This window comes from Lontra canadensis, unplaced genomic scaffold (genome assembly GCF_010015895.1).
Source record: "Lontra canadensis isolate GAN:19392208 unplaced genomic scaffold, GSC_riverotter_1.0 scaffold154, whole genome shotgun sequence".
NCBI lineage: Eukaryota > Metazoa > Chordata > Mammalia > Carnivora > Mustelidae > Lontra > Lontra canadensis.
Window position 1 is genome coordinate 2,496,095 of NW_022631148.1, and position 25,903 is coordinate 2,521,997.

Consider the following 25,903-nt stretch of genomic DNA (forward strand, 5'->3'; position numbering starts at 1 on the left):
AAACCGAAAGGACTCCACTCTAAATCTGCTAGAACATGTACAGGAATTCAGTAAAGTGTCAGGATATAAAATCAATGCACAGAAATCAGTTGCTCTTTACACCAACAAGAAGACAGAAGAAAGAGAAATTAAGGAGTCAATCTCATTTACAATTGCTCCTAGAACCATAAGATACTTAGGAATAAACCTAACCAAAGAGGCAAAGAATCTATACTCAGAGAACTATAAAGTACTCATGAAAGAAAATGAGGGAGACTCAAAGAAATGGAAAAATGTTCCATGCTCATGGATTGGAAGAACAAATATTGTGAAAATGTCTATGCTACCTAAAGCAATCTACACATTTAAGGCAATCCTTATCAAAATACCATCCATTTTTTTTTCAAAGAAATAGAACAAATAACCCTAAAATTTATATGGAACCAGAAAAGATCTCAAATAGCCAAAGGAATATTGAAAAAGAAAGCCAAAGTTGGTGGCATCACAATTCCATACTTCAAGCTCTATTACAGAGCTGTCATCATCAAGACGGTATGGTACTGGCACAAAAACAGACACATAGTTCAGTGGAACAGAATAGAGAGCCCAGGAGTGCCTGGGTGGCTCAGTAGGTTAAGCCTCTGATTCAGCTCAGTTTGGGATCAATCTCTCTGCTCAGTAGGGAACCTGCTTCCCCTTCTCTCTCTCTCTGCATACTTGTGATCTCTCTCTTTGTCAAATAAACAAATAAAATCTTTAAAAAAAAATGTAAGAAAGAGCCCAGAAATTGACCCTCAACTCTATGGTCAAATAATCTTTGACAAAGCTGGAAGAATGTCCAATTGAAAAAAGACAGCCTCTTCAACAAATGGTGTTGGGCAAATTGGACAGTCACACGCAGAAAAATACAACTGGACTATTTCCATACACCACACATGAAAATAGACTCAAAATGGACGAAGGACCTCAATGTGAGAGAGGAATCCATCAATTGAGGAGAACACAGGCAGCATCTGCTTCAACCTCAATTGCAGCAACTTCTTCCTAGGAACACCACCAAAGGCAAGGGAAACAAGGCCAAAAATGAACTATTGGGACTTCATCAAGATCAAAAGCTTTTGCACAGAAAAGGAAACATTTAACAAAAGCAAAAGACAACTGACAGAATGGGAGAAGATATTTGCAAACGGCATATCAAAGAAAGGGCTAGTATCCAAAATATATAAAGAACTCATCAAACTCAACACCCAAAGAACAAATAATCCAATCAAGAAATGGGCAGAGGACATGATCAGACATTTCTGCAAAGAAGACATCCAGATGGCTAACAGACACATGAAAGAGTGCTCCACATCACTCGGCATCAGGGAAATACAAATGAAAACCATAATGAGATACCACCTCACACCAGTCAGAATAGCTACAATTAACAAGTCAGGAAATGACAGGTGCTGACAATGATGCAGAGAAAGGGGAACCCTCCAACACTCTTGGTGGGAATGGAAGCTGGTGCAACCACTCTGGAAAACAGTATGGAGGTTCCTCAAAAAGTTGAAAATAGAGCTACCCTATGACCCAGGAATCACACTACTAGGTATTTACCCTAAAGATACAAATGTAGTGATACGAAGGGGCACATGCACCCGAATGTTTATAGCAGCAATATCCACAATAGCCAAACTATGGAAAGAATCTAGATGTCTATCAACGATGAATGGACTAAGAAGATATGGTATATATATAAAATGGAATACTATGCAGGCATCAAAAGAAATGAAATCTTGCCATTCATGACGATGTGGATGGAACTAGAAGGTATTATGCTTAGCATAATAAGTCAATCAGAGAAAAACTATTATCATATGATCTCCCTGATATGAGGAAGTAAAGAGGCAACGTGGAGGGTTTGTGGGGTAGGAAAAGAATAAATGAAACAAGATGGGATCGGGAGGGAGACAAACCATAAGAGACTCTTAATCTCACAAAAGCAACTGAGGGTTGCCGGGGGGAGAGGCGTAGGGAGAGGGTGGTGAGGTTATGGACATTGGGGAAGGTATGTGCTATGGTGAGTGCTGTGACGTGTGTAAACCTGGTGATTCACAGACCTGTAACTCTGGGGCTAATAATACATTATATGTTAATAAAAAATAAAATAAATTAAAAAATACAGTACACAGCTACAAATAATTACAAGTATGAGATATTAGCTATGGAATAAAGATATTGTGGAAGCTGAACACACATCTCTGAAATAGAACATAATAGGTATAAGATTTTGGAAAAGATTATTGTGATATTTAAATTATTTGGAAAATAAATGATTCAAAAAAATTGCTAAGACAATATGTGTGTAGTTAACTGGAACAATATTCTTTATACCATGGGAAATAAAATTAGTTAACAATTTAAATAGAAAATATTTATCCGCGTAATAAAGAAAACTATGGCAAAAGTGTGTTGCAGCTTTATGGTAGAGAAGGTTTTCCTAATAATGATGCAAGGGCAGAGGGAAGTGAGAAACTTTCCTAACAAGATTAAGTAGAGGGGGCAGTTAAGGATAGAAGAGAAGTGAGAAAGGGGTGGGGGGAAAGGGAGAGTAAAAGAGGTAATTTTCTTACAATGAAGGGAAGAGAAGGAGCTGTGCTTTATATTTTGGGAACCTCTTCTGGTTTTAGGAGTATTTGTGGGAAGACACAAAGGATTGAGAAAGTCCAGCCTTCACAATAGAGCTCAACTTCCCAGGATCCAGTGTGTTTGATAATTTTACTGTTAATTATAATGTTCATGCTCAAATTTTATCAAAACACAGAAGAATAGAAATTTTAGCATTTGTTAATTCTTCGATCTTCTTTCTATAGCTGGGAACCAGAGGTCATTTTCTGTGGTAGCATGCTTTATGGGGAAGCAAGGTGGAGAGATAATTTTTGGAGATCTTTGTGGGTATCAGAAGTGATACCTAGAGCATTTACCATCCCCAGATGGTTTCCAAAAAAAGCTGATTTTCCTTCCTTTCAAAGACTGTGTTTCTAACTTGACCCAGTATCCTGCATCTTAATCTTTCTTTCTTTTCTTTTTCCTTTCTGCCCTATGTTAGAAACTTTCTTCAGTATCTCACTGGAGGAATTCATCAAGATCCTTTTCAGTGGTCATCATTCCCTACAAATGTCCAAATCAAACAAAAAGTAAAAATATTTCTAAAAGATAAATTTCATTCTTTAAGAGATTAAAACATTTTCAAAGTAAATATTATACTTCAAATATTACAAGACTCTGCTAGTGCCATTAGATAAATTTGCTAATTAGTTTGAGGTAAGAGTCAAAAATAAGAATCTTTTCTTTATCAACAAGGCGTTAATTTTTTAAAAAATAATGGGAAAAAATTGTGCAATTTCATTTGTTTTGTGACCCTATTGTTGCCTGTTCCTGAAGTGATTTGCTGTCAGTTGCAGTTGTGGCTATCCTGTGCGTATTCACATCATGGAAAGAGGTTAGTATTCTAATTATTGGTATTATAAGAATGATGATCCAAATCATATCCAAAATATTTCAAATTCACAAGAAACCAAAGTGAAAACAAACAAACAAACAAAGAGGTATTTTCTCCAAGTCACACTTAGAATATTCATCAATATTTGAAAGTAAATATTAATATATCAGTAGTGAATTTGAATGCCATGACTAATATGTAACTGTACCATTAGGCAGATTGGACACAGAAGTAACCTATGCAGTCATATTCCTGAAGAGCAGAGACAACCAGAAATGACAATAATGTAGCCCTTTTTCTCTTTAGTCTTTCAAATGCTGAGGTCTAAACTGATAAATTATTTTGGATGAATGCCAAGGTTGAAGCTGAGCTTCAGAGCATCCCTATATAAAATATTTTACAAATTTGAGGAAAAATGGTTTACATATTATCAAGGTACACAGTAGGTGTCATGTGTGTCAACAGTGGGCACTTCAATGGATCACACAAGACTTGAATGTGTAGATGGCTCTGTGCCAACTGTCAGTGACAGGAAGCAGGAGAAGAGTGATCTCAGGAAGATGTTCCATGTAAATGCAGGGAGTTGGCTTGAGTTCATGGTTAGGGAGAAGGATTGGAGATCTCGGTTGCAGTTCATGACTGAGCAGGGCACTGGAGACAGAAATACAAAGATATCATTCAAGGTGCCTGATGTAATGTCTTTAGAAAATCATTCATTATGTTGGGAGAATTGGGGCCTGCCTGTAGGAGCATTTTTCTGTAGCTCAATAGTAGAATTTAGCTCTGAAGCTTCTTGCTAAGAAACCATTGGCTGCTGGAAGAAGTTGTCCCTGGGGAGTGGGAAAACAAAAGTTCCTGTTATGGTTTTGTCATCACACATTCTGAGAATTAAAGGATTGCATCAGCCTTGGAGACCAGGAAACCATGTTGGAAGGAGTTATTGACCACAGTTTGCTGTGTACCTCAGGGAATCCACTTTTTCCTTTCCTGCATCATGAGCCAAAGGCAGGGGTTGGAGTTCCAAGGCATCTGAGAGTAAGGCTGAACTAAGGATTACAGCATTATCATAGCTTCAGGATAGATTATGACCCCAGAAAAAAGCCTGGCATATGTGTGTAAAAGTCTATACATCAGGTAGTAAATCCTTTTATTAAGCACTTTTATGTGCACAGAAAAATTGAGAGGAAGGCAGAGAAATTTCCGATGTACTGACTGCCCCACACATGCACAGCCTCCTCATTATTAACATCCCCTACCAGAGACATATGTTTGTTGCATTTGAACTTACACTGACATATCATAATCACCCATGGTCCATAGTTCACCTTAGGGTTCACTCTTGATGTTGTACATTCTGTGGGTTTAGACAAATGTATAATAATGACATGTATCCCTCATTATAGTGTCATATAGATTGTTTTTACTGTCCTAAAGATCCTCTGTGTATCAATTCAGCTCTCTATTACTTCTTTAAATTGGGTGTTTAAATTATGAAATAGGATGAAGGTAAATCTATTTTGGTTAGGCTATCTTTTTGAGTTCTTCACTTTTATGAAGCTATTTAAGAAGTTCTGAAGACAAGTCTCTTAAAAAGTACTGGGTCCACTTAAGACTGAAGGTTCTGGAAGTTCATCTATGTATATAGAGGTTTGTAAACTATCAATAAGACAATAAAGATGATGCATTTCATTATCATTTTCCAAACATAAGACCTTATTCTTCTTGATCAGGCTTTTGAGCCCAGGCAATATTCTAGGGCATAAGGAACTTATTGTATCATGCAATTCTCTAATTCATTACCATGCTTCTCCTAACATCTGCAAGTTATCTTTAATTAATATAGGTATTTAGGAGTAGATGGAAATATTTTTATGCATATGGTTCTTGGTAACAAAAGTGTAATCATATACCTCAAACCTAACTTTGTAGATCACATATTTTAATATTACCTAATAAGTAAGGGAAATTTATTCTGCTTCATAAAAATTCTTTTCCTTTCATAGCACATCAGTTTATTTTAGTGTTCAAAAATCTTATTCTAGATATGACACAGATAAAGTGGTAAGCATTGGCAATTTTTAAATTTGAGTCTAATTGACACAACAGTTAATTTCAGGTGTACAAGTTAGTGATTTGGCAATTTTATACATATGCTGTGTTCTCCACAAGTATTGATGCCATCTGTCCCATAACATTGCTAACAATTGACATTTTTAAATTGACAGTGAGAAATACGGATCCAGATTGTTTTGTGGATTATAAATTTATCCATGTTTTTCATTAAAACAACAAAATAGAACATTATTTAAACATATTTCTTCTTCAGCAATTAGAGGTATTAGATCTGTTTATAAATATTCTGGTCTCTTCCTTTCTGGGACATAGTTCAGTTGCATTTCCTGAACCCCTTGTGGAAATTTATGATACTATCTTATAAAGCTGTATTGCCACATCCTGCAACCTACCAATTACACTCGTAGGAGACATGTTTATAAAGATTCATAGTTATTGTTTATCATAATTAAATATTCATTGACAGGATAATACTTCAATATATTTTGAAATAATCATACAAGAGGGTATGTTATGACGGTAAAAATGAGCCTACAGCTGTATTCACAAACCAATATAAAACTTGGTAACATAAGTAATGTTGAATGAACGATAAAGGCAATTCCTAGAATTCTGCATATAGTCTGCTACATTCTTTAAAATTCACAACTGGAAGAAACTGAACAATATATTAAGATGCTTTATTTTCAGGAAACAAGGTAGACATAGATTTAAAAGTCAGGATATTAGCTACCTTTAAGATGAAGCAGGGGACAAGATAGGGAAGGGGTTAATTAGATTTAACTATTGGTAATATTTTAGTTCTTGGGAAAGAGTTAACTTTACAAATATTCATTATACTTTTTAAATGAATGCAAATAACAGTTGTATAAAAGGAATAAAATAAAATATGGTAAAATAGTTGGAAATGTGCAAAATGTAGAGTTAAAAAGATTTTTGATAAATGGGTTTTTTCTACTTTTTTTCTGGCTCTGCTTCCTTTTGGACTCATTCCATTTTAGATCAGGCTCTCTCCCTTATGGCAAGACCTTAAGATTTCTGGGTCTTTACTGCAGAAACTCTATTAGGAATAAAATAATAACTTTTTTCAAGAGTCCAAGCAAAAATTTTGAGTTTGCATCTCATTTGCTAATAGATCTCTGACCTGATCATTAAACAGGGTTGGGGGAAGTGCTTTCTGATTGGCCACAGAGAAGTCATAGTCGCACCCATGGGGAAAATGCTACTCTTAACTCATACTGAAAATGGAGGATCTGTGGGTCTTCAGAGGAAAATCAAGGTTCATTCAAAGAAGGAAGACAAATCCTTTCAGGAAAAATCAAACAGGGCGCACTAAGACAGGTTTTATAGCACATCTTTAGCCTTTTCCTGAGGCAGGTATGGTGTATCTGCTGAAGTGTTGGAGATGTTTCATCAAAACAGCAAATGCCTGCCAAAGGTTCTCCTTATTGATGATACATTCTACAGCACTTCATGAAAAATATCACACTGTATTATGAGGACAACCTGACACTTCAAGGTCTTATTTGGTGTTTAGTGGGATTCAGTGTCTTAGTGCTATTGACCCTAGCTGCAATTGAGGCCCATCACTGAAGGGACTCCTAGAGGACTATTAGTTGTGTCCCCAAACCAGACCTCACTTCAATCTGCTCTTTCTAAATTAGTAGTTTTAGATTAGTTCAGAAATAATCTCTTCAACTTATTCCATCTGCCATCATATGAGTAATTATTCAGGAGTAATTATAAATTATGGCTAATATCTTTTTTTAAGATTTTATTTATTTTTTCATGAAAGACAGAGAGAGAGAGAAAGAGGCAGAGGCACAGACAGAGGGAGAAGCAGGGTCCCCACTGAACAGGGAGCCTGATTTGGGACTCGATCCCAGGACGTTGGGATCATGACCTGGGCCCAAGGCAGATGCTTAACCAAATGTGTTCCCCATGTGCCCCCACTCAAAACTTTTTTCAGCTTGGTTTACTTGTCTAATTAATTCATTCAGTTCATTCATTTAGTAACCGATGGATAGCTTAATGCATAATATGGACTGCTTTTATTTTTAAAGATAATTTTTAAAATAGATTTTATTTATTTATTTGATAGAGAGAGACACATCAAGATAGGGGATATAGGCAGGCAGAGTGGGAGAGGGAGAAGCAGGGTTCCCACTGAGCAGGGAGCCCAATGTCGTGCTAGTTCCCAGGACCCTGGGATCATGACTTGAGGTAAAGGCAGAGGCTTAACGACTGAGCCACCCAGGAGCCCCTGAACTGCTTTTTGTAAATGCTTACTAGTAGATATGGTGGATAATAAGACAGTGGTAATTCCCACCCTCGATGAGTATTTAAAGTTCATGGAATATTATGGAATATTACACCTCCATAAAATTTATGGAACTTGTGAAGATTTGAGAAGTAAAATTGGAATTCTTGGTTTCTGATTCACCTGCAAATCTTTCCTATTTTTAATTTCCCAGTAACAGATCATTTCAATCATAATTTGTTTGCATCTGAGTTTTAGGCACTAGTGCCCAGGTGGCCTTCTTACACAGAAAATTCAGTCCTTCTGAAAGTCTACTCCTTTGGGTTGCAAATCACTGTCCTCTTGTGATTTGACTCATGATTCTTTGAGTGTGCTGCTTCTTTTTAAATTAATTAATTTTTTTATAATTTTCTTTTTCAGTGTTCCAAGATTCATTGTTTATGTACTATACCCAGTGCTCCATGCAATACCTGCCCTCCTTAACACCCACCAGCAGGCTCACCTATTGCCCCACCTCTATCCCCTCCTAAACCCTCAGTTTGTTTTTCAGAGTCCACAGTCTCTCATGCTTCATGTCCCACTCTGATTTCCCCCAATTCACTTAACCTTTCCTTCTCCTAATGTCCTCCATGTTATACCTTAAGCTCCACAAGTATGTGAAACCATATTATAATTGACTCTCTCTGCTTGACTTCTTTCACTCAGCATAACCTCCCCCAGTCCAGTCCATGTTGTTACAAAAGTTGGGTATACATTCTTTCTGATGGAGGCATAATATTCCACTGTATATACGGACCATATCTTCTTTATCCATTCATGCTTCTTAAGAGTCTTCAGGTATTCTTTTAAATGTTGATGTAACACTGCATTTTGTTGTTGGCTCACTTCTCCACACTACCCACCTGATATTTCCAGGTCACAGGTGGTATGGAGTGACCTTAGCCAATTTCTTGATTTAAACTATCATTTATAAGTGGTCATATCAAAATCTAGTCCTACAGTCCTAACTTGAATTTCATACTTAAAACAGAAAAAAAATTCCAGTGCCTACTGAAGATTTTCACGCATATATTCCTTGACTACCTAACTGTGTTTCAAGCTAGTCTCATTGCTTTACTATTAATTCTGAACTCCTCAACCTGAGATACCATTGCTAGCCATTAGAAATTTCCTTCATTATCATTTTACAGTCCTTCCTGGTTTTGAGTTTAGGCTGGTGTCAGGAAAATGTGAGGAATGAGGAAAACCTATGAAAAAAGAGAATCAGGCGCACATTGTGGCTCAGTGGTTTAGCCTCCGCCTTAGGCTCAGGTCATGATCCCATTCTCTTGGGATTGAACCCCACATCGGGCTCTCTGCTCAGCAGGGAGCCTGCTTCACTCTCTCTCTGCCGCCTCTCAGCCTAGTTGTGATCTCTATCTGTCAAATAAATAAAGTCTTTAAAAAAAAAAGAAAAGAAAAAAGAGAATCATAAATACAGATCTCCACTCTGAACTTACTAAACATATAACCTGACAAACTGCTTAATTTTCATCAGTTTTAGTGTTTGTTTTGTTTTTTTCATATGAAATGTGATTTTTAACACCTACTTCATGGAGTATTTATGTGAATGAAATGATATAACTTATAGAAAGTGATAAAGAATTTATAAAAGGCATTTAATAAATATTGGTGTAATAAAATTATTTCAATAAAATGAATTCCTTAACAAGTATCTTTACTAATATTAGTCGACAAAACAAATGGAAGTGGATTTGAAAAATATGAGGATATATATTCAGTACGCATACTAATCTTTAGATCACTTGCCACAAATCTGTGGTTCTTTGGGGGTTGGCTCAGCTATAACACAGAGAACAGAACCTCTGGTTTTGGAACACTATACTGCTTTCCCTGGATTGTTCTTGCAAATAAATTAGAAGAGCTAGAGAAGCTTGTCACCGAAAGCATAGATATTAACTTAGGGCACTGGGCAGGGATCAGAGTAGTTTCTCAGAGAACCACATCCTCTTTTGCCAAAGACACTGTTTTTCCTTCTTCATGTCCTCAAGCATCTGTATTTTCCTTTTTCTCCTGTATCTTTGGTCATCCAAAGGTACCAAATACCAGCAAAGGACCAAGAACCACCAAACCTGAGTCTGAAGAGGGTTATCTTATTCTAGTGTGTTAGAACCAAAAGTTAAACATATTATAACATCTGGGATGTTTCTGATTAATAAAGAAGGGAAAACTTAAGGGAATGATATTCTCTAAGGTGCTAATATTTTATATCATTATGTCTTAAAATATTCCCTCCAGGATGCAGAAAAAGGCATTTTTTTCTGTGTTTCATGGGAAGGCTGCTTTCAAAAAGGGATGGAAATGTTTGGCACTAATTTATGGTGTTCTAACAGGTAAGGGACAGGTTGCTTACACCTTTGTACTCAGAGAGGCATCATTATAAAATAATCCAATATATTTAAAATGTATTTCCATATGTCTTGTGACTATTGCTCCCATATCATCTGAGAAGGGAACACGAAAAAAATAATATTTTTTCAAAAGTTTACTGTTTATATAGTAAAGAAATAAAAAGAAATGTAAGCTTTGGAGTAAAATAAACTTTTGCACTCAGCAAATATTTTATGAGTACCAGGTAAGTGAAAATCTTTCTGTGGCTTTCTATTGTTGTATGGGGGTGGAAGGATGGATTTCATGTTGTAAGGTTTATTATAGTTTCTTGAGATAGTAGAATGTGTAAGGTTCACAAATGCTTTCCATATAAGGTAGCGGAGGAGGATAGGTTCTCAGTATGGATACTAAAATTAGAAAAACTTAAGCCTGGTGATAATCTGAAGAAAGGGTCAATAGAAACAGTGACTTTGACAGCTTTGTGAGAATGCTAACATTCTTAGCTCCTAGTGACGGTTTCAAATAGAAAGTTGTGTGGTTCCTTGGTGGCTCATCTGGTTGAGTACCTGACTCTTGATTTCAGCTCTGGTCATAATACCGGGCCCCTGATTGAGTGCCACATCCAGCTCTATACTCAGTAGTCAAGGTCTCAAGGTCTGCCCGAGATTCTCTTTCTCTGCCTTACAACTCCCCCCTGCTTTCTCTTTCTTTCTCTCTAAAACAAATCAATAAATCTAAAAAATAAATAGAAAGTGGTACATCACAGCATGAAGTTATTATTCTTTGTATGTTTACAATATAATATTGTAAGAATTTAATTTGCAGTTGACCCACATCTGAGACTTAGTCTGATTGCTGAACAACTGTTTCTCATGGAAATTTGGAGGAAACATGGCAATGTGGAGGCAACACGACATCATGAAATTGAAAAGTGCCACCATATATGTGGGATGGTTTCTTTTTTAATCCTTCTTTAGTTTGAGCTTTTAAGGGATAAAGAATCTGGAGACAGTTTATTAACCTTCACACAGAGAAGGTGGATTTTGCATATAAATGAGTACAGGGGTTCTCCCAGAGGTGGAATTCTAGTGTAACCAATCAGGGAGCGTTAGGTAGTTGAAGGAAGCCCTTCAGCAAGCACTGTGGCAGCTGCAGAAAGACAGATTTATGGGATAGAATGATTCACCTGACACTCTATTCCACTCTCATCTATTCTCCACTTTTTTTCCTGTGTGCTTTTCTTTCAGCTCTTCTCTGTTACCTCCAAAACCAACATGTAGTTTGTTTGTTACCGTGCTGACAGATTTGGACATTCCAAAGTTGGCTACACTTGTTTGAAAAGTTGAGGTAAGAGCAATACTTTTTAGAAGATGTGTTATTATTCTAGGGCTATTTGTCCCCAGGTTATTGCAACTCATTTTTATATCATATTTCATGGAGAACCAGACGAAAGTGTTAATGTGTCCTTGAAAAAAAAATGGACTGTGGTCATACACTAAGATTTGGACAAAAACATGCCTCAGTTACAAGAACATAAGAAAAATGCCAAGGCTCTCCTTGCATTCTTTGTGGGTTAAAGAGTCTTGTAGAAAATGCTAATGTTTAAGATGATGATTTTTATGGGTGTCAGTGTTCCCAAAATCTTACATGGCTGTGTGATGCTCTTCATGGAGCTCTTTCTGCTCCATGTTACTACATTGTTTAAAATCCAGCTCACTGGGGCACCTGGGTGGCTCAGTGGGTTAAGCCTCTGCCTTTGGCTCAGGTCATGATCTTGGGGTCCTGGGATCGAGCCCGCATCGGGCTCTCTGCTCAGCAGGGAGCCTGCTTCCTCCTCTCTGCCTGCCTCTCTGCCTACTTGTGATCTCTCTCTCTCTCTCTCTCTGTCAAACAAATAAATAAATAAATAATCTTTAAAAAAAATCCAGCTCACTTCTTGGATTTATAAGTTAGGAGAATGTTTGTCTGTCTGCCACCCATAATAGAGAGACACAGGGGATTAATGATGTGGATGTATTCTGTAATCTGAATATTGCTAAAACCACCAGATAAATATATTTTAAGAAGCAATTGAGCAAATTTAATTAGGATCTACTAAGTACCTATGTGATACAAGGAGTTGTGGTTGGAACTTTGGAGAATAAAATCCTGAGAATAAATAGTTTTCAAAAATTCCTATTCAATATATGATCTTACAAGAAAGGCTATAAAGGATGACATTGGAGAATAGGAGTGAGAATGTTTATTTGTTTGTTTGTTTGTTTTTTATCATAACATAAATACTGAAGGCCTCCAGAGGAAAGTTCTTTGAATTGCATCCTGAAGTTTAGGGACAAATGAAGAAGGTAGACATGTTGGAGGAATGAAGGAGATTATTGATTAATGATTACAGATTAAATATTTGATGAGAACTCACAGTTACTAACAAGTTAATGAAAACATATGTATTTATGTTAAATTATCTTAAAAATGTATGTCCACATCTATATATAACTTCACTTTAAGAATGAACAGTCTAAAGTGTTGATAACATAGAAACCTAAACCATACACTCAAAAAAGTGGTCACAATCATGTGCTATAGTTTCAAGTTTAAATATTTTGTGATGGATCACGCTTTCAAATGAATAAGGAAATAATGAGCTTATTATACTGATTAAGACACCAACTAATTTCTTTGTAGTTTAAAATCTTTGACAAAGATTACACTATGCAAAGAAAATTAAACAAAACAATGGAATTCTGAGGTAAATAACCTCAACAGACACTTTCCCAAGAGTAGTTTTTGCTTTTGAGGAAGATAAGGTTCAGTTCCAGTATGTTGTGGAGAAGAAACTTTACCAAGGGAGAGGAGAAGATATATAAGAGAAATTTTCTGTCTGTTTAGTTTTTCTGTGCTATGGCTACTCGCAGCTTTCAAGACAGATATCAAAGGTATAGATGACTTTGAGAAGGAACACAATGGGATAAGAAAATCTTCCAAGTTACATTTCAACCCATCACATTTCAGGTTTTATTTTTACTTGCAGGTAGTGCCCTTTCAACATCATCTTGACAAGTAAGATCTAGAGAAAAGATTTTGTTTTTGGAAGTAAAGTCAGTAGTAATTTTTTCCCAAAATTTGAAAAAGGAAATTTTCATTTGAAAGGAGTGAAATTTGAAACTTGGATGATCATTGACTTTGCCAGGTTAGAAAACAAACTGGATGAAGTCAGTTCTGACTCTTCCTCTTGTCTAAAACTATATCTGCCTCACTCTTCTGAATCTCTGCTCTGTTACAGGGATGTGGGATTTGGGGTACCTAGATAATACAAACCCTACTGGGAGTTACGATCATGATGATCTGGTCCTACATGAACTATCTGGTGACATCTCCCCAAATGACCTCAGACCCAAAGTGCTGAAATTTGGATTAGTGAAAACATGAGCTATTGAGCGATAATATCCTCTTTTCATTTATACATAAACTCAGGGATTTGGGGTCCACTAAGGACTGTTTTACAGAAATGGGAGGGAGGAATTTAGAAATGCAGATATTTGAGATATAACCCACTATCAAAGAACATTCATTCACTTATCTGCATTAGTGTCTATCAAATACTAAGTATCATAAATGTGTATCAAGGTAATAGCATATTATTTAGAAGGTGAGGTATTTCCTGTTCTTCTTTTCTAGCTGTAATATCAGGGAGAAAATATTTAGTTAAAGAGGGCATGTTATATATTTATAAAATTATATATTTTTAATGTATGTACATAATATATAAAATATACAAAAATATTCTCCCTAAATATGTATAATAAATACAGGCTGATAAACATATGCATAAAGAAGACATTCTTTATAGGATGAAAATCAGGTATGATATTTTTTATTTATACCATGAACTCTAAGGGCAGTCAAATATATCCAAAATGCCAACTAATACACCATCAAAACATGGGCCCAAAGATATGTTATATATAAAAATAATGCCATTAGTAATAAAATGGAGCCATATCTTTTAAACTTATATTCATCAAATTGGAATCACTTAAATGCTACAACTTTGTATCCGAAGAGTGGTCTAGGGAGATTTAACCTTCACAAGATTGTTGAGACTCATAATGACCTTATGAATTGACCATTAAAAATGAAGGAAAAAAACTATTGAGGTGACTTGTAGAAACTCATTCCTAAAATATTAATGATGAGGAATATTTAGCTTGCTGGAAATATTCCATAAAATCACATATCACACCATGAATTAATTCCTTTATTTTTTGCAGATCAACACATTTGTACTCAAGCGTCTCCTACTTGAAGAAATCATGCAGCTGAATAATAATGTGACTGAGTTCATTCTGCTTGGCTTAACCCAGGATCCTGTTAGAAAGAAAATAGTGTTTGTCACTTTCTTGCTTTTCTATTTGGGGACGTTGCTGGGTAACTTTCTGATTATTACTACTATCAAGTCCAGCCGGACACTTGGGAGTCCAATGTACTTCTTCCTTTTCCACCTATCCTTATCTGACACCTGCTTCTCTACTTGCATAGCCCCTAGAATGATTGTGGATGCCCTTTTGAGGAAGACCACTATCTCTTTCAGTGAGTGCATGATACAAGTCTTTTCACTACATTTCTTTGGCTGCTTGGGGATCTTCATCCTTATCCTCATGGCTGCTGACCGCTATGTGGCCATCTGTAAGCCTCTGCACTACACAACCATCATGAGTCGAAGGGTCTGTGCTGTTCTAGTGGCTATGGCCTGGGTGGGGTCCTGTGTGCATTCTTTAGCTCAGCTTTTTCTTGCCTTGAGTTTACCTTTCTGTGGTCCCAATGTGACTGATCACTATTTTTGTGACTTGCAGCCCTTGTTGAAACTTGCCTGTGCGGACACCTATGTGGTCAACCTACTCTTGGTGTCCAATAGTGGGGTCATTTGTACAGTCAGTTTTGTCATGCTGATGTGCTCCTATGTTATTATCTTGTATTCTCTGAGAAACTACAGTGCTGAAGGGAGGAGAAAAGCCTTCTCCACCTGCATCTCTCACATCATTGTGGTCATTTTGTTCTTTGGTCCTTGCATATTCATATACACACGCCCTGCAACCACCTTCCCCATGGATAAGATGATAGCTGTGTTTTATACACTTGGAACACCTTTGATCAATCCTCTGATTTACACATTGAGGAATGCAGAGGTGAAAGATGCCATGAAGAAGTTATGGAGAAAGAAGCTGATCTAAGATGACAAAAGATAATAGGGTATTTCAAAGTTTCCTTCATAGTTTGGATTTGTCTAGAAGTCCATTGAGAATCCTATCTTTTTATTGTGTTGTTAACATCATTAAGGGGCATGAGAATTCATTCCTTCAAGAATGAACATGTAGGGGCACCTGGGTGGCTCAGTGAGTTAAATCCTCTGCCTTCAGCTCAGATCATAATCCCAGGGTCCTGTGATCCATCCCCACATCAGGCTCTCTGATCAGCAGGGAGCATGCTTCCTCCTCTCCCTGCCTACTTGTGATCTCTGTCTGTCAAATAAATAAATAAATAAAATCTTTAAAAACAAACAACAAAACAAAAAAAGAATGAACATGTACACCGGTTAGTGTTGAGCCTTTTTCATGTACAGAAGAGACAGCACCGGGTACAGATATGTCAACACACATGGCTTAGATATTCATTGCTGTGTCTCTACCTCTCTTGCCTGGCTAGCATCGCTGTGTTTCTGACCTAGTGTTTTCCCTGCCCTTCTTCATGTTTTGTGGTGTCTATGTTTATAAGTTATGTTTTATTTGCTTATATCCACAGCTTGGCAGGCTTTTCCTCCTTCAAATGACTTCCTTTGTATTAGACACTTCAGTCACATCAAGTCTGATCATGGAGCTTCAACTTGGTTGTTCTTCTTGGTTGACTGAGCAGAAAGCACCAGATTCAAATGATAGTAAACTATTCAAGTTTTAAGGGACAAGCTATTAGCTAGGTAACTCCCTTTTATTTCTTGGGGTCATACTTCAAATTCTTCTCATATTTATTTAGATTCTTCTAGAAGAGTGGCAGAACATGGTGTAAATATTTACCATTCTGAAGAGATATTTTTACCTTGGGTTGTTTCTCATAGTTGGAGTGGTACTCTGTATTCTTTTTGTAAAAACTTTTTGCTTCTACAATGAGCACTTCTAATTTGGGGGAAGCATTAAGTTTTTCTTGGGTCATACAAATTATAAAAATTTATTTATACTTTTGGGTTATTATGATTGTAGCTTACATGTGGAAATTAAGTAGATATATTCATGTGGGCTATAGGTAAAGCATACAAGAAGCCAATGGTTGAAATAGGGAATTTGAATGTGGTAACTAATAATATTAAAACTCACTAGGGACTTTTTAGGCTTTGAAACAAACACATTGCAGATATGGGTTATCTTAGTGAGTTTTAATGTAATCTAGAAAAGAGGGTGACTTGAGAGAGATCAAGGTATTTGGATAAAAACTATATTAATGCAGTGGTGAGGGATATCACCTTTAGTCACCATTGATCAACATAGCAGTATTGAATTACATGGTCCCTAAGAATCTTTCTGATTTCAACCTATTTTATTATTTGTACTTCTAAAAATTTAGTTTAATTTAATTTTTTTTTCAATGTTCCAAACTTCATTGTTTATGCACCACTACCAGTGCTCCGTGCAATACATGCCCTCCTTAATAATTACCACCAGGTTCACCCCTCCCCTCCAAAACCTTCAGTTTGTTTCTCAGAGTCTGCTATCTCTCATGGTTTGTCTCCACTTCCGATTCCCCCAACTCACTTCTCCTCTCCATCTCCCAGTGTCCTCCATGTTATTCCTTATGCTCCACAAGTTAGTGAAACCATATGATAATTGACTCTCTCTGCTTGACTTATTTCACTCAGCATAATCTTTTCCAGTCCCATCCATGTTGATATAAAAGTTGGGTATTCATTCTTTCTGATAGAGGCACAGTAGTCCACTGTATATATGGACCATATCTTCTTTATCCATTCATCTGATGACAGGCATCTTGGTTCTTTCCACAGTTGGCAATTGTGGTCATTGCTGCTGTGTACATTGGAGTAGAGATGGCCCTTCTTTTCACTACATCTGTATCTTTGGGTTAAATACCCAGTAGTGCAATTGCAGGTCATAGGGTAGCTCTATTTTTTTTCAAAGATTTTATGTATTTATTTGACAGAGATCACAAGTAGGCAGAAAGGCAGGCAGAGAGAGTAGGAAGCAGGCTCCCCACTTAGCAGAAAGCCTGAAGTGGGGCTCGATCTCAGGACCTTGAGATCATGACCTGAGCCGAAGGCAGGGGCTTTAACCCATTGAGCCACCCAGGTGCCCCAGTAGCTCTATTTTTAATTTCTTAAGGAATTTCCACACTGTTTTCCAAAATGGCTGCACTAGCTTGCATTCTCACCAACAGTGTAAGAGGGTTCCCCTTTCTCTACATCCTCTCTAACACTTGTTGTTTACTGTCTTGTTGATTTTGGCCATTCTACCTGGTCTAAGGTCATATCTCAATGTGGTTTTGATTTGAATATCCCTGATGGCTAATGATGATGAACATTTTTTTATGTGTCTGTTAGCCATATAGAAAATTTAATATGAATATTTTTGTTTACCTGGAACATGTCTTTTATTTATAAATTACTGAACTATATCAAAATTGCTAAGTTTGTATTAACTTTATTGTACCAGGAATATTAGAACTTCTTAATTTGAGGGGAACCTGGCTGGCTCATGAGTAGAGCATATGACTCTTCATCTCAGACTTGTGATTTTGACCCCTGTGTTGGGTGTGGAGCCTACTTAAAATAAAATTAAAAAGAAAAAAAAAAACCTTTTTATCTTGAAAAAAACATCATCTATTTCTCTCTGTGGGAATGGAATATTATAAATTGCACAATGAACACTAGTGACATACAAACATCAATTTTTTTTTCAGATTCAGAATTTATCCATCTCAAGCAGTTTATCATTGATTGCATTTGCTGATTTTCCTCTTGCAATGGTCACACTTTAGTACATCTTAGTTGGCAGGGTTTTAGTTGATGTCCTCTTCTATTTCAAGACAAGGCATATATGAAAAGGAGCTTATGTTGGATCTCATTTAGGTACCTCCCCAGAGACATTATATTCAAAATATATCCTAGATATGCTTCTGATATGGAGTTCCTGTGGTTGCTATTACCATGTGTATTGTGAATAGAGATTATGGTCTAATTTCAGTTCAGAATTTTGTGATAAAGATAGTGGAACTGCCAACATGATGGAATGTGCAACCTCACCAGGAATTTTTTTTTTTAATTTTTAATTTTTTTTTAATTTTTTTTTTTAATATCAGTGTCTTGATAGGGAAAGAGTACGACTCTGACCTCTAAAGTAGACATATTTGTGTGGGTAAGAGAGAGAACAATGAATTCACAGATGAACTTGCAAACTTGTAGTTGTTGTAAGTAACTCTCCTTTAAAAGACGGCAACAACAGTCTTCCTTTGCCTAGACACCTTATGATTACCTCATTTGAACAAGCTGTCAGACAATGATATTTGGTTTCTTCCTGAGATTCCTCCCACACCCTTCATTGCTTCCAAACATCAAACCAGATGCACTTCACAAAGGAAGGCCAAGCAAGAAAGTCCAATCTTGCTCTATGAGGACATGTCATACATGAGGAAATTGTAGGATTCTATGGCCACTATGTGCAAGTGTGACCTTGGGGAACACTTAATGATGGGGTGTTTTCAGTGTGGTAAAATAGAAGTGGAGTTGAGGTCTATCCTGATCAACCTTTTCTGCAGACCCATATCATTGGAGATGACCTTGTTGTTTGATTTACTCACAAAACAATTTGTTAGGTCTCTGGAAAGAACTGTAAGAGAGAGTTGCCAAAAGTATGAAAGACCTGATTGTCCATTTTTTTTTAATCTTATGTGTTGGCATGTCTTCAAAGTCTGTATTATTCTTGGGTTTGCTAGTTTAGGAGTGAATATGATTTAAACTCAATTCTTATTCAGAAGATCCTAATGTAAATTGCTTGAAATAATTAGATCCAAAGTTTCTAGGCAGAAAAGACTTCCCATCAGGAAGTCATCAGTGTGTCCATATTCACAAAAAATATTCAGAGAAAATAAGCCCAAGTGAAAGAATTGAAATGACATGACAACTGACGATTGAGCATAGGGTGTGTGTGTGTGTGTGTGTGTGTGTGTATGTGTGTGTGTGTGTGTGTGTGTGTTATCTTTATTTTTATGCTTCTTGGCATTCTTAGAAACATCTTTATTACAAGTGCTCTTGAACACTTCCTCATATGCATTGCAGAATGGTATAACTTCTATTACTGATACTATACTGTTCTCAACACAGCTTGCAAATTCTTATTTTTCTTAATGGCAATCATACTACAATATTATAATGTATCAGATCAACATGTTGTACCCCATAAATTTACACAAGCTATTTCAATTTCTTAAAAAGCAGATATTCTTTTTGAAAAGGCTATTTTGAAGATAAATTTTGATTCAAACATTGGAGGAACTAAGGCAACCTTGGTGGGCCATGAAAATAATAATATGTGAGATTCCCTATGTAAAAATGTACTGACTTTAAATAATTTTGCCTACTGCTACATGTAATACATATGTCTGAACATAGAATCTTTTGAGATGAAAAACTTACTTAGGACTTGAAAGTTGATATTAGGAGTTGAATTGTGTCCCCTAAGGAAAGAATATTTTGGAGTCTTAATCTTCACAGTGTGACCCTATTAGGAATAGTGTATGTGCCTGACAATTATACTTTTTTTTTTAAAGATTTTATTTATGAGAGAGAGAGAAAGTGAGAGAAAGAGAAAGTGAGAGAGAGAGAGAGCACAAGTAGAGGAGCTGTGGGTAGAGGGAGAAGCAGCCTTCCCTTGAGCATGGAGCCTATGAGGGGGCTGGATTCCAGGACCCTGGGATCATGACCTGAGCCAAAGGCAGACACTTAACTGACTGAGCCACCCAGGAGTACTGGCTTTTTTTAAATTATAATTTAAAGTACTAACATTATGCTTTGATGGCTGGGGCATCCATTTCAAAGACCTCTCATCTACAGTGAACACAAGGCCAGGGACACAACTAGGTGAGGAGTCAGGCTGCCCCACTAGTGAAGTCCCTCTTTTGGAAAGCCCTGGGTGACCGCTAACTGATCATTTGGTGACTCTGTGTTTTTCTTCCTGGACTTTATATTTTAAATTCACAAGAAGTGAACCCGCAAATACTGGGTACCCTACTCTTGATCCCAATAAAGACAGAGCATCAGATTGGCAAGCTCTCTCTGTCTCTCCCTGACTCTGTGTACCTGTGATCAAACTGTGGGGCCCCAGACCTGTAATGTACCCTCTGTGACTTGAGAGTAATAAATCTTGTTTTTTTCAAAGCTCCCTCATTGTTTCATGTGAGAAAAGGAGGAGAAACTGAAAAAGAACACAGGCCACTATTTGGGGTCTCAGAATTGCAATTTGGGAAGCATGGATTTGGTGTAAGCAGGAAAAGTGTCCCTCTTATGTGGGGAAAGCAAAGGGTTTTTTAAGAGAGAGAAGAAAGGAGTAATCAGATGATTTAGATAAAGAAGAGGAGAGAGAGAGAGAGAGAAACAAACAACTTCATTTGGTACTGACAAATGGTACTGCTCTTGATTACTATCTCTTTCATTCTTTTCTTCCTTCCTTCCTTCCTTCCTTCCTTCCTTCCTTCCTTCCTAAGAGAGAGAGAGAGAGAGAGAGAGTTCAGGGAGGTGGAGATTGTCAGAGAAGGAGGTAGGGAGAGAGTCCCAAGCAGGCTCCACACCCAACACAGGGCTGGATCTTACAACCCTGAGATCATGACCTGAGGTGAAGTTACAAGTCTACGGCCTTACCCACTGAGCTACCCAGGCACCCTGTTTTTAATTACTATCTAATTGATTATTATATTGATGCTGTCAAACAAATGTATTCCTGGTATGGAGTAGTTAACTTTTCTGTCCTCATGAAGTTCAATAGTATTATGGCCCTTATGATAGTTGTTCTTTTGGATTTTATGAGTAATTGCTTGTAAAAATAATCAGTGTTCTTTCCTAGTTCAAGAGTTAATTCGTTAGAAAGGAAAATGGAGCTTCAAGATGGGGTCTCCTGTCTTTAGAAACTTCCTAGCTGACAGTTAGGGGGAAGGGGGGAAAGGTCAGCTCTCAGCTCCCAGAGGGCTTTGCATGTGGCCTCTCATCTTCAAAACCAGGGGTGGTGCATTTTAGTCTAACTGTACTTTGAATCCTCCTACTTACTTTTCTGTTGCCAGTCAGGAAAAATTCTCTTCTTTTAAAGAGCTCATGGGATTAGATAGGATTGAAACATATAACTCAAAGTCAACATGCCAGTAACTAATTACATTGTTGAAATCCCTTTAGACAAGTTATTCTGCATTAATATGTGTTATATTATCTAGTCCCTGGGGCTAGGGCAGGAAATCCTGAGGGATATTTTGGAATTATTTCTATCACAGTGTAAAAGAAATTTTAAAAATCATAGCTTTAACTCAGGAACTGAAGAATGAATAAGTCAATATTTATAAAATGAGGATAGTTCTATCCCTATGAAATATGCCACTTTTGCGTCCTCTTCCAAATGTTATCTATGTGGAAATTGAGGAAATATAAGTAATATTTTATATTACCTTAATCCTTAAATCCAACTAAATGTGTGATTTTCATCAAGTAGCTTACACAATCACTTCAGCTATAACAAATGGTCTGCATGCATGAACATGTCAGTGTCATGGATGAGGTCTTGGAGTGTGGAATTTATATTTCAGTGTCACAGAGTTTTGTGCAGTGAGCTGTTGTCTTATTTTGTCCTTGAGTATCAGTGACTTAAGTCTAAGGGTTGTGATTGGAATGCTTTGTCCTGGAGATATTTCCAAGTTTCTTTATAAATTGTGCCAGAAAGTTTCTAATAACAATAGTTAATAATAGCAATACTACTACTACTACTACTACTACTACTACTAGTGATTATGTATTACTAAAGTATGATAAAATAGAGAAGAATCTAAATTCCAGTGAGATGAGCATCTTACCCGAAGCCACATTGCTGTGAAAGGTACACCTGGGATTTAAATTCAGACTCTCTGGCTTCAACGTCTGAGGTGGTAACATGAATCATCCTGGACATCTGGCAAATGCATCTCACATAAAATTGCCTCTTCTATTAAATACTTAAGCTGCATATCTAATTAGATTTTGACACTGTTGTCATGGTGCATCATTCTGCCATCTTCTGTGTCCATTCACATGCACACACATGTTGTGTACACATAAAAATAATCGGTCTTCCTTGCAGTGTTTCCAACATCAAAAGCAAAGAAATTAAATTGTTTAGACAGTGAAACATACTCATAAGTGTATTTCAGTAAAAAATGAAAAAAAAATCCTTTAAATTTTATGTTACTTTGCCATCCTAAAATCAAAACTATAAAAATTAGAAATTTATTTTGTTAGTGCAATTGAGGTTCTACTATGAGTGGACTTTATAAATTGGAAAATAAAAAGTATGTATCCTAAGTACTACAGTTCAAAAATTAAAGTGTGATTTTGAACTATTCAGTACATTATTATTTTAATAAAAATTCAGATACACTTATAAAGGCCTTACTCTGTATAAAGTGTAGAATTACTGTTCACAGTCATTATAGGGTCAGTAAAGCATCTTAGCAAGGTCAAATTCTACTATGCTAGTTACTAGCTGCCTCGTCTTATCAATTATTTCTTGGTGCCTCTGGGGAATATTAAAAATATCATCTCATGAGGTCATTATGTGCATTACATTTTAAAAATCCCTTTAACATCCTTAGCACAATTACTAGTGCATTGTAATGACTTTTCAATTACTGCTATTGCTCTTGCCATGATCTAAATTTAAATTATTAAATAAGGTCTGCAAATCAATAGAGCCTATTTTCATTGAGTTAATGGTTTATTGAGAAAATGAGAGAAGAACACCAATATTTAAAGAAGACACACAAAACCTCCCAAAACAAAACAAACAAACAAACAAACAAAAAACCTTTCAGACTATCTATGAAAGGGAAATCAAATGATCTGGTGAAATTAGGTATTGTGAATGTAATGGGATAACTTGGGGCATGACATTAGATTTCAGAAAGGGGTATAATGTTGCTAAGCTTTGTGGGAATGGGGACATTTGAGTTTGACCTTAATTATTTTCACAAAAAGCTGAATACCTTCAATATTGATAAATAATTAGCCTTGACGGTTGAAGCAATGGAAGACCTGTAATAAATATAATGGACGCATTAAGGTTCATTCCTTGTGTAGAGAAGAATAAGGCCACTTTAAAAATTTTATCACTGACCATGGAAACTGTATTTGACGTTTAAAATCATATATTTGATATTTGAAACAAATTTGAAATTTGCTTTAGAAAAACCAAAGCAAATGCAAATTAAATCATCAGAGTTTATTTTTACCAGCTTTGTCCAAGAATTCCATTCCCATAGGGATTGCCATTGACAGGTCCAGTGCCTTTAAATACTCTTCCTGACTGTTCCCCTGTAGCTTTACCAAGAGTCCCCAACCGTGTATATTTAGGGAAGTAGACATTGAGGCTCATTATTGCACCAAAGGGGAATAAAGGACAAGACAGAAAGGGCCAGATTCAGTTGAGATTTTCCTCCCAGTTTTATGATATACTTCTCATTCTTATTTGAGTATTCATAGTTAGTTTTTAAGAAATATTTATTTATTTTTCTTTTTTTATTTTTTGTAGTTTCAAGTTTTTATTTATGTTCCAGCTACTTTACATATAGTGTAATATTAATTTCAGGAGTAGAATTCAGTGATTCATTACATTTTAAATATAATTTGAAAACTATCTACACAGTATGAGACTTCTTTTCATTACCTTTTTTTGTCCCAAGAGATCTACTTTCTTTTGATTTTGGAGATTTTTTTTTTTTCATTTGTTGTCATGAGTTCAAGAAGACAAGGATATCCCTTTCACTATTAATTGGAATTGGCTGATACTAAAAATGTGAGTTCTTTTTTTTCCCCTTCTCCATCTTTTCTTTATTCTTACCTTTATTATTTTTGAATGCCTGCACCTAAGTCATCTCTTTGAGCAGTTACAGAATCATCCATCCTTTTTCATTTGTTTTCTAAGGTAATTGTTTGTTTGCTTGTTTTGCATGAATAATCTAGAAATATATCTTCTTGGTAATGATTTCTTTTATAAATTTTAGGCTTCTAATTCATGTAACAATTTGGCATTTTAATAGTTTACAAAACATCTTTAAAAAGTCTGTTGTAGTAAAAAATGAAAAATGAGAATGCTATTTTGAAATCCTGGTTTCAAACATGGGACTCTTTAGCTGTCACATTGGGAGGCTAGGAGAAATAGTGGAATGTTGTGTACTCTTCTTTGGACAGAAAAGCAATGATAAAAACAAACAGACAAAGGTCTGGAAAAATAATATAAAGAGAATAATGTAAACAATATAATAAAGAGAATAATGAATGTAAGAAAATGATGGAAAATTAATTGATAATTTTGACAAATTGGTAAATAAGTTAGAAAATCAATTGATTTAAAAATATTAGTACTTTGCAAGTGGAAGGATCCATGAAAACTACCATTCTTTATTTTCTTAAGAGGAAATAGATACCAAGCGGATGTGAGGAACTTTTTCCTAAGTCCCATAATCAGGGAGAGGCAGATCAGGACAAGAACCTCCATTTCTTGCCTCACTGTCCCACAAGTCTGTAATACTGAGCAATAATCCCTGATATTTGAAATGAATAAGGATTATATGGAAGAAAATGTCAGGGACCACAGGTAGAGAAGATCAAATTATATAATTGATGACTATTTCTCTAACAAAGATAGCTGATACATATTAAATTTTTTTTTTAAAAAACCTGCAGAAAACTAGAAAATGACCTAAGTAAAATAGAGGGATAAAATATTTATTTTCTTGAAGTGTTGGCTTCACTTATTCTAAATAATAAGAGAGAGATTATCTTTTGTAGGTTGTTGGTCTTCATGAATAAATTTTTACTTTGATTTCAGTTCTTCTATCTGTGAAATGGGAAATCCTGTGTCCTATCACAAGTCTTGGCCATTAGTTTGGGATTTTCAGTAGTGATTACTTGTCAAAATAGTTATATAACTTCTATAGAAATCTATATTCAGTGGTAGGTTAAACTCATTGAAGAAAACGTGTTCCCAGAGCTCCCTTTGTCCTATGAGCTGTGAAGTATTTATAGAATATTAGTCATTTTTAAATTAATAAGAGTTCATAGTTATTCTTATGATGTATTATATGCACATATCTGTAGCCTTCTGGTTTTTTTTTAAGATTTTATTTATTTATTTGACAGACAGAGATCACAAGTAGGCAGAGAGGCAGGCAGAGAGAGAGGAGGAAGCAGGCTCCCTGCTGAGCAGAGAGCCCGATGCAGGGCTAGATCCTGAAACCCTGGAATCATGACCTGAGCCAAAGGCAGAGGCTTTAACCCACTGAGCCACCCAGGCACCCCTGTAGCTTACTGTTTTATATGAATATTTTAATTTGATCCCCACAAGATTCCTATGTGATAAGTACTATTATCACTGTTTTACAGATGAAAAAAACAAGACTCAGAAGGTTTATAACTTGCCTAAGATTATTCA

The 25,903-nt window shown here is 36.1% G+C and overlaps 1 protein-coding gene across 1 annotated transcript; it reads left to right on the forward strand.

Moving 5' to 3' along the window:
- Positions 1 to 14,500: 14,500 nt before the first annotated feature.
- LOC116859365 (olfactory receptor 4C16-like) lies at positions 14,501 to 15,418 on the forward strand. The gene has a single exon (XM_032844597.1). It carries the CDS (start codon positions 14,501 to 14,503, stop codon positions 15,416 to 15,418), a length of 918 nt encoding a protein of 305 aa, XP_032700488.1.
- The last annotated feature ends 10,485 nt before the right edge of the window (positions 15,419 to 25,903 follow it).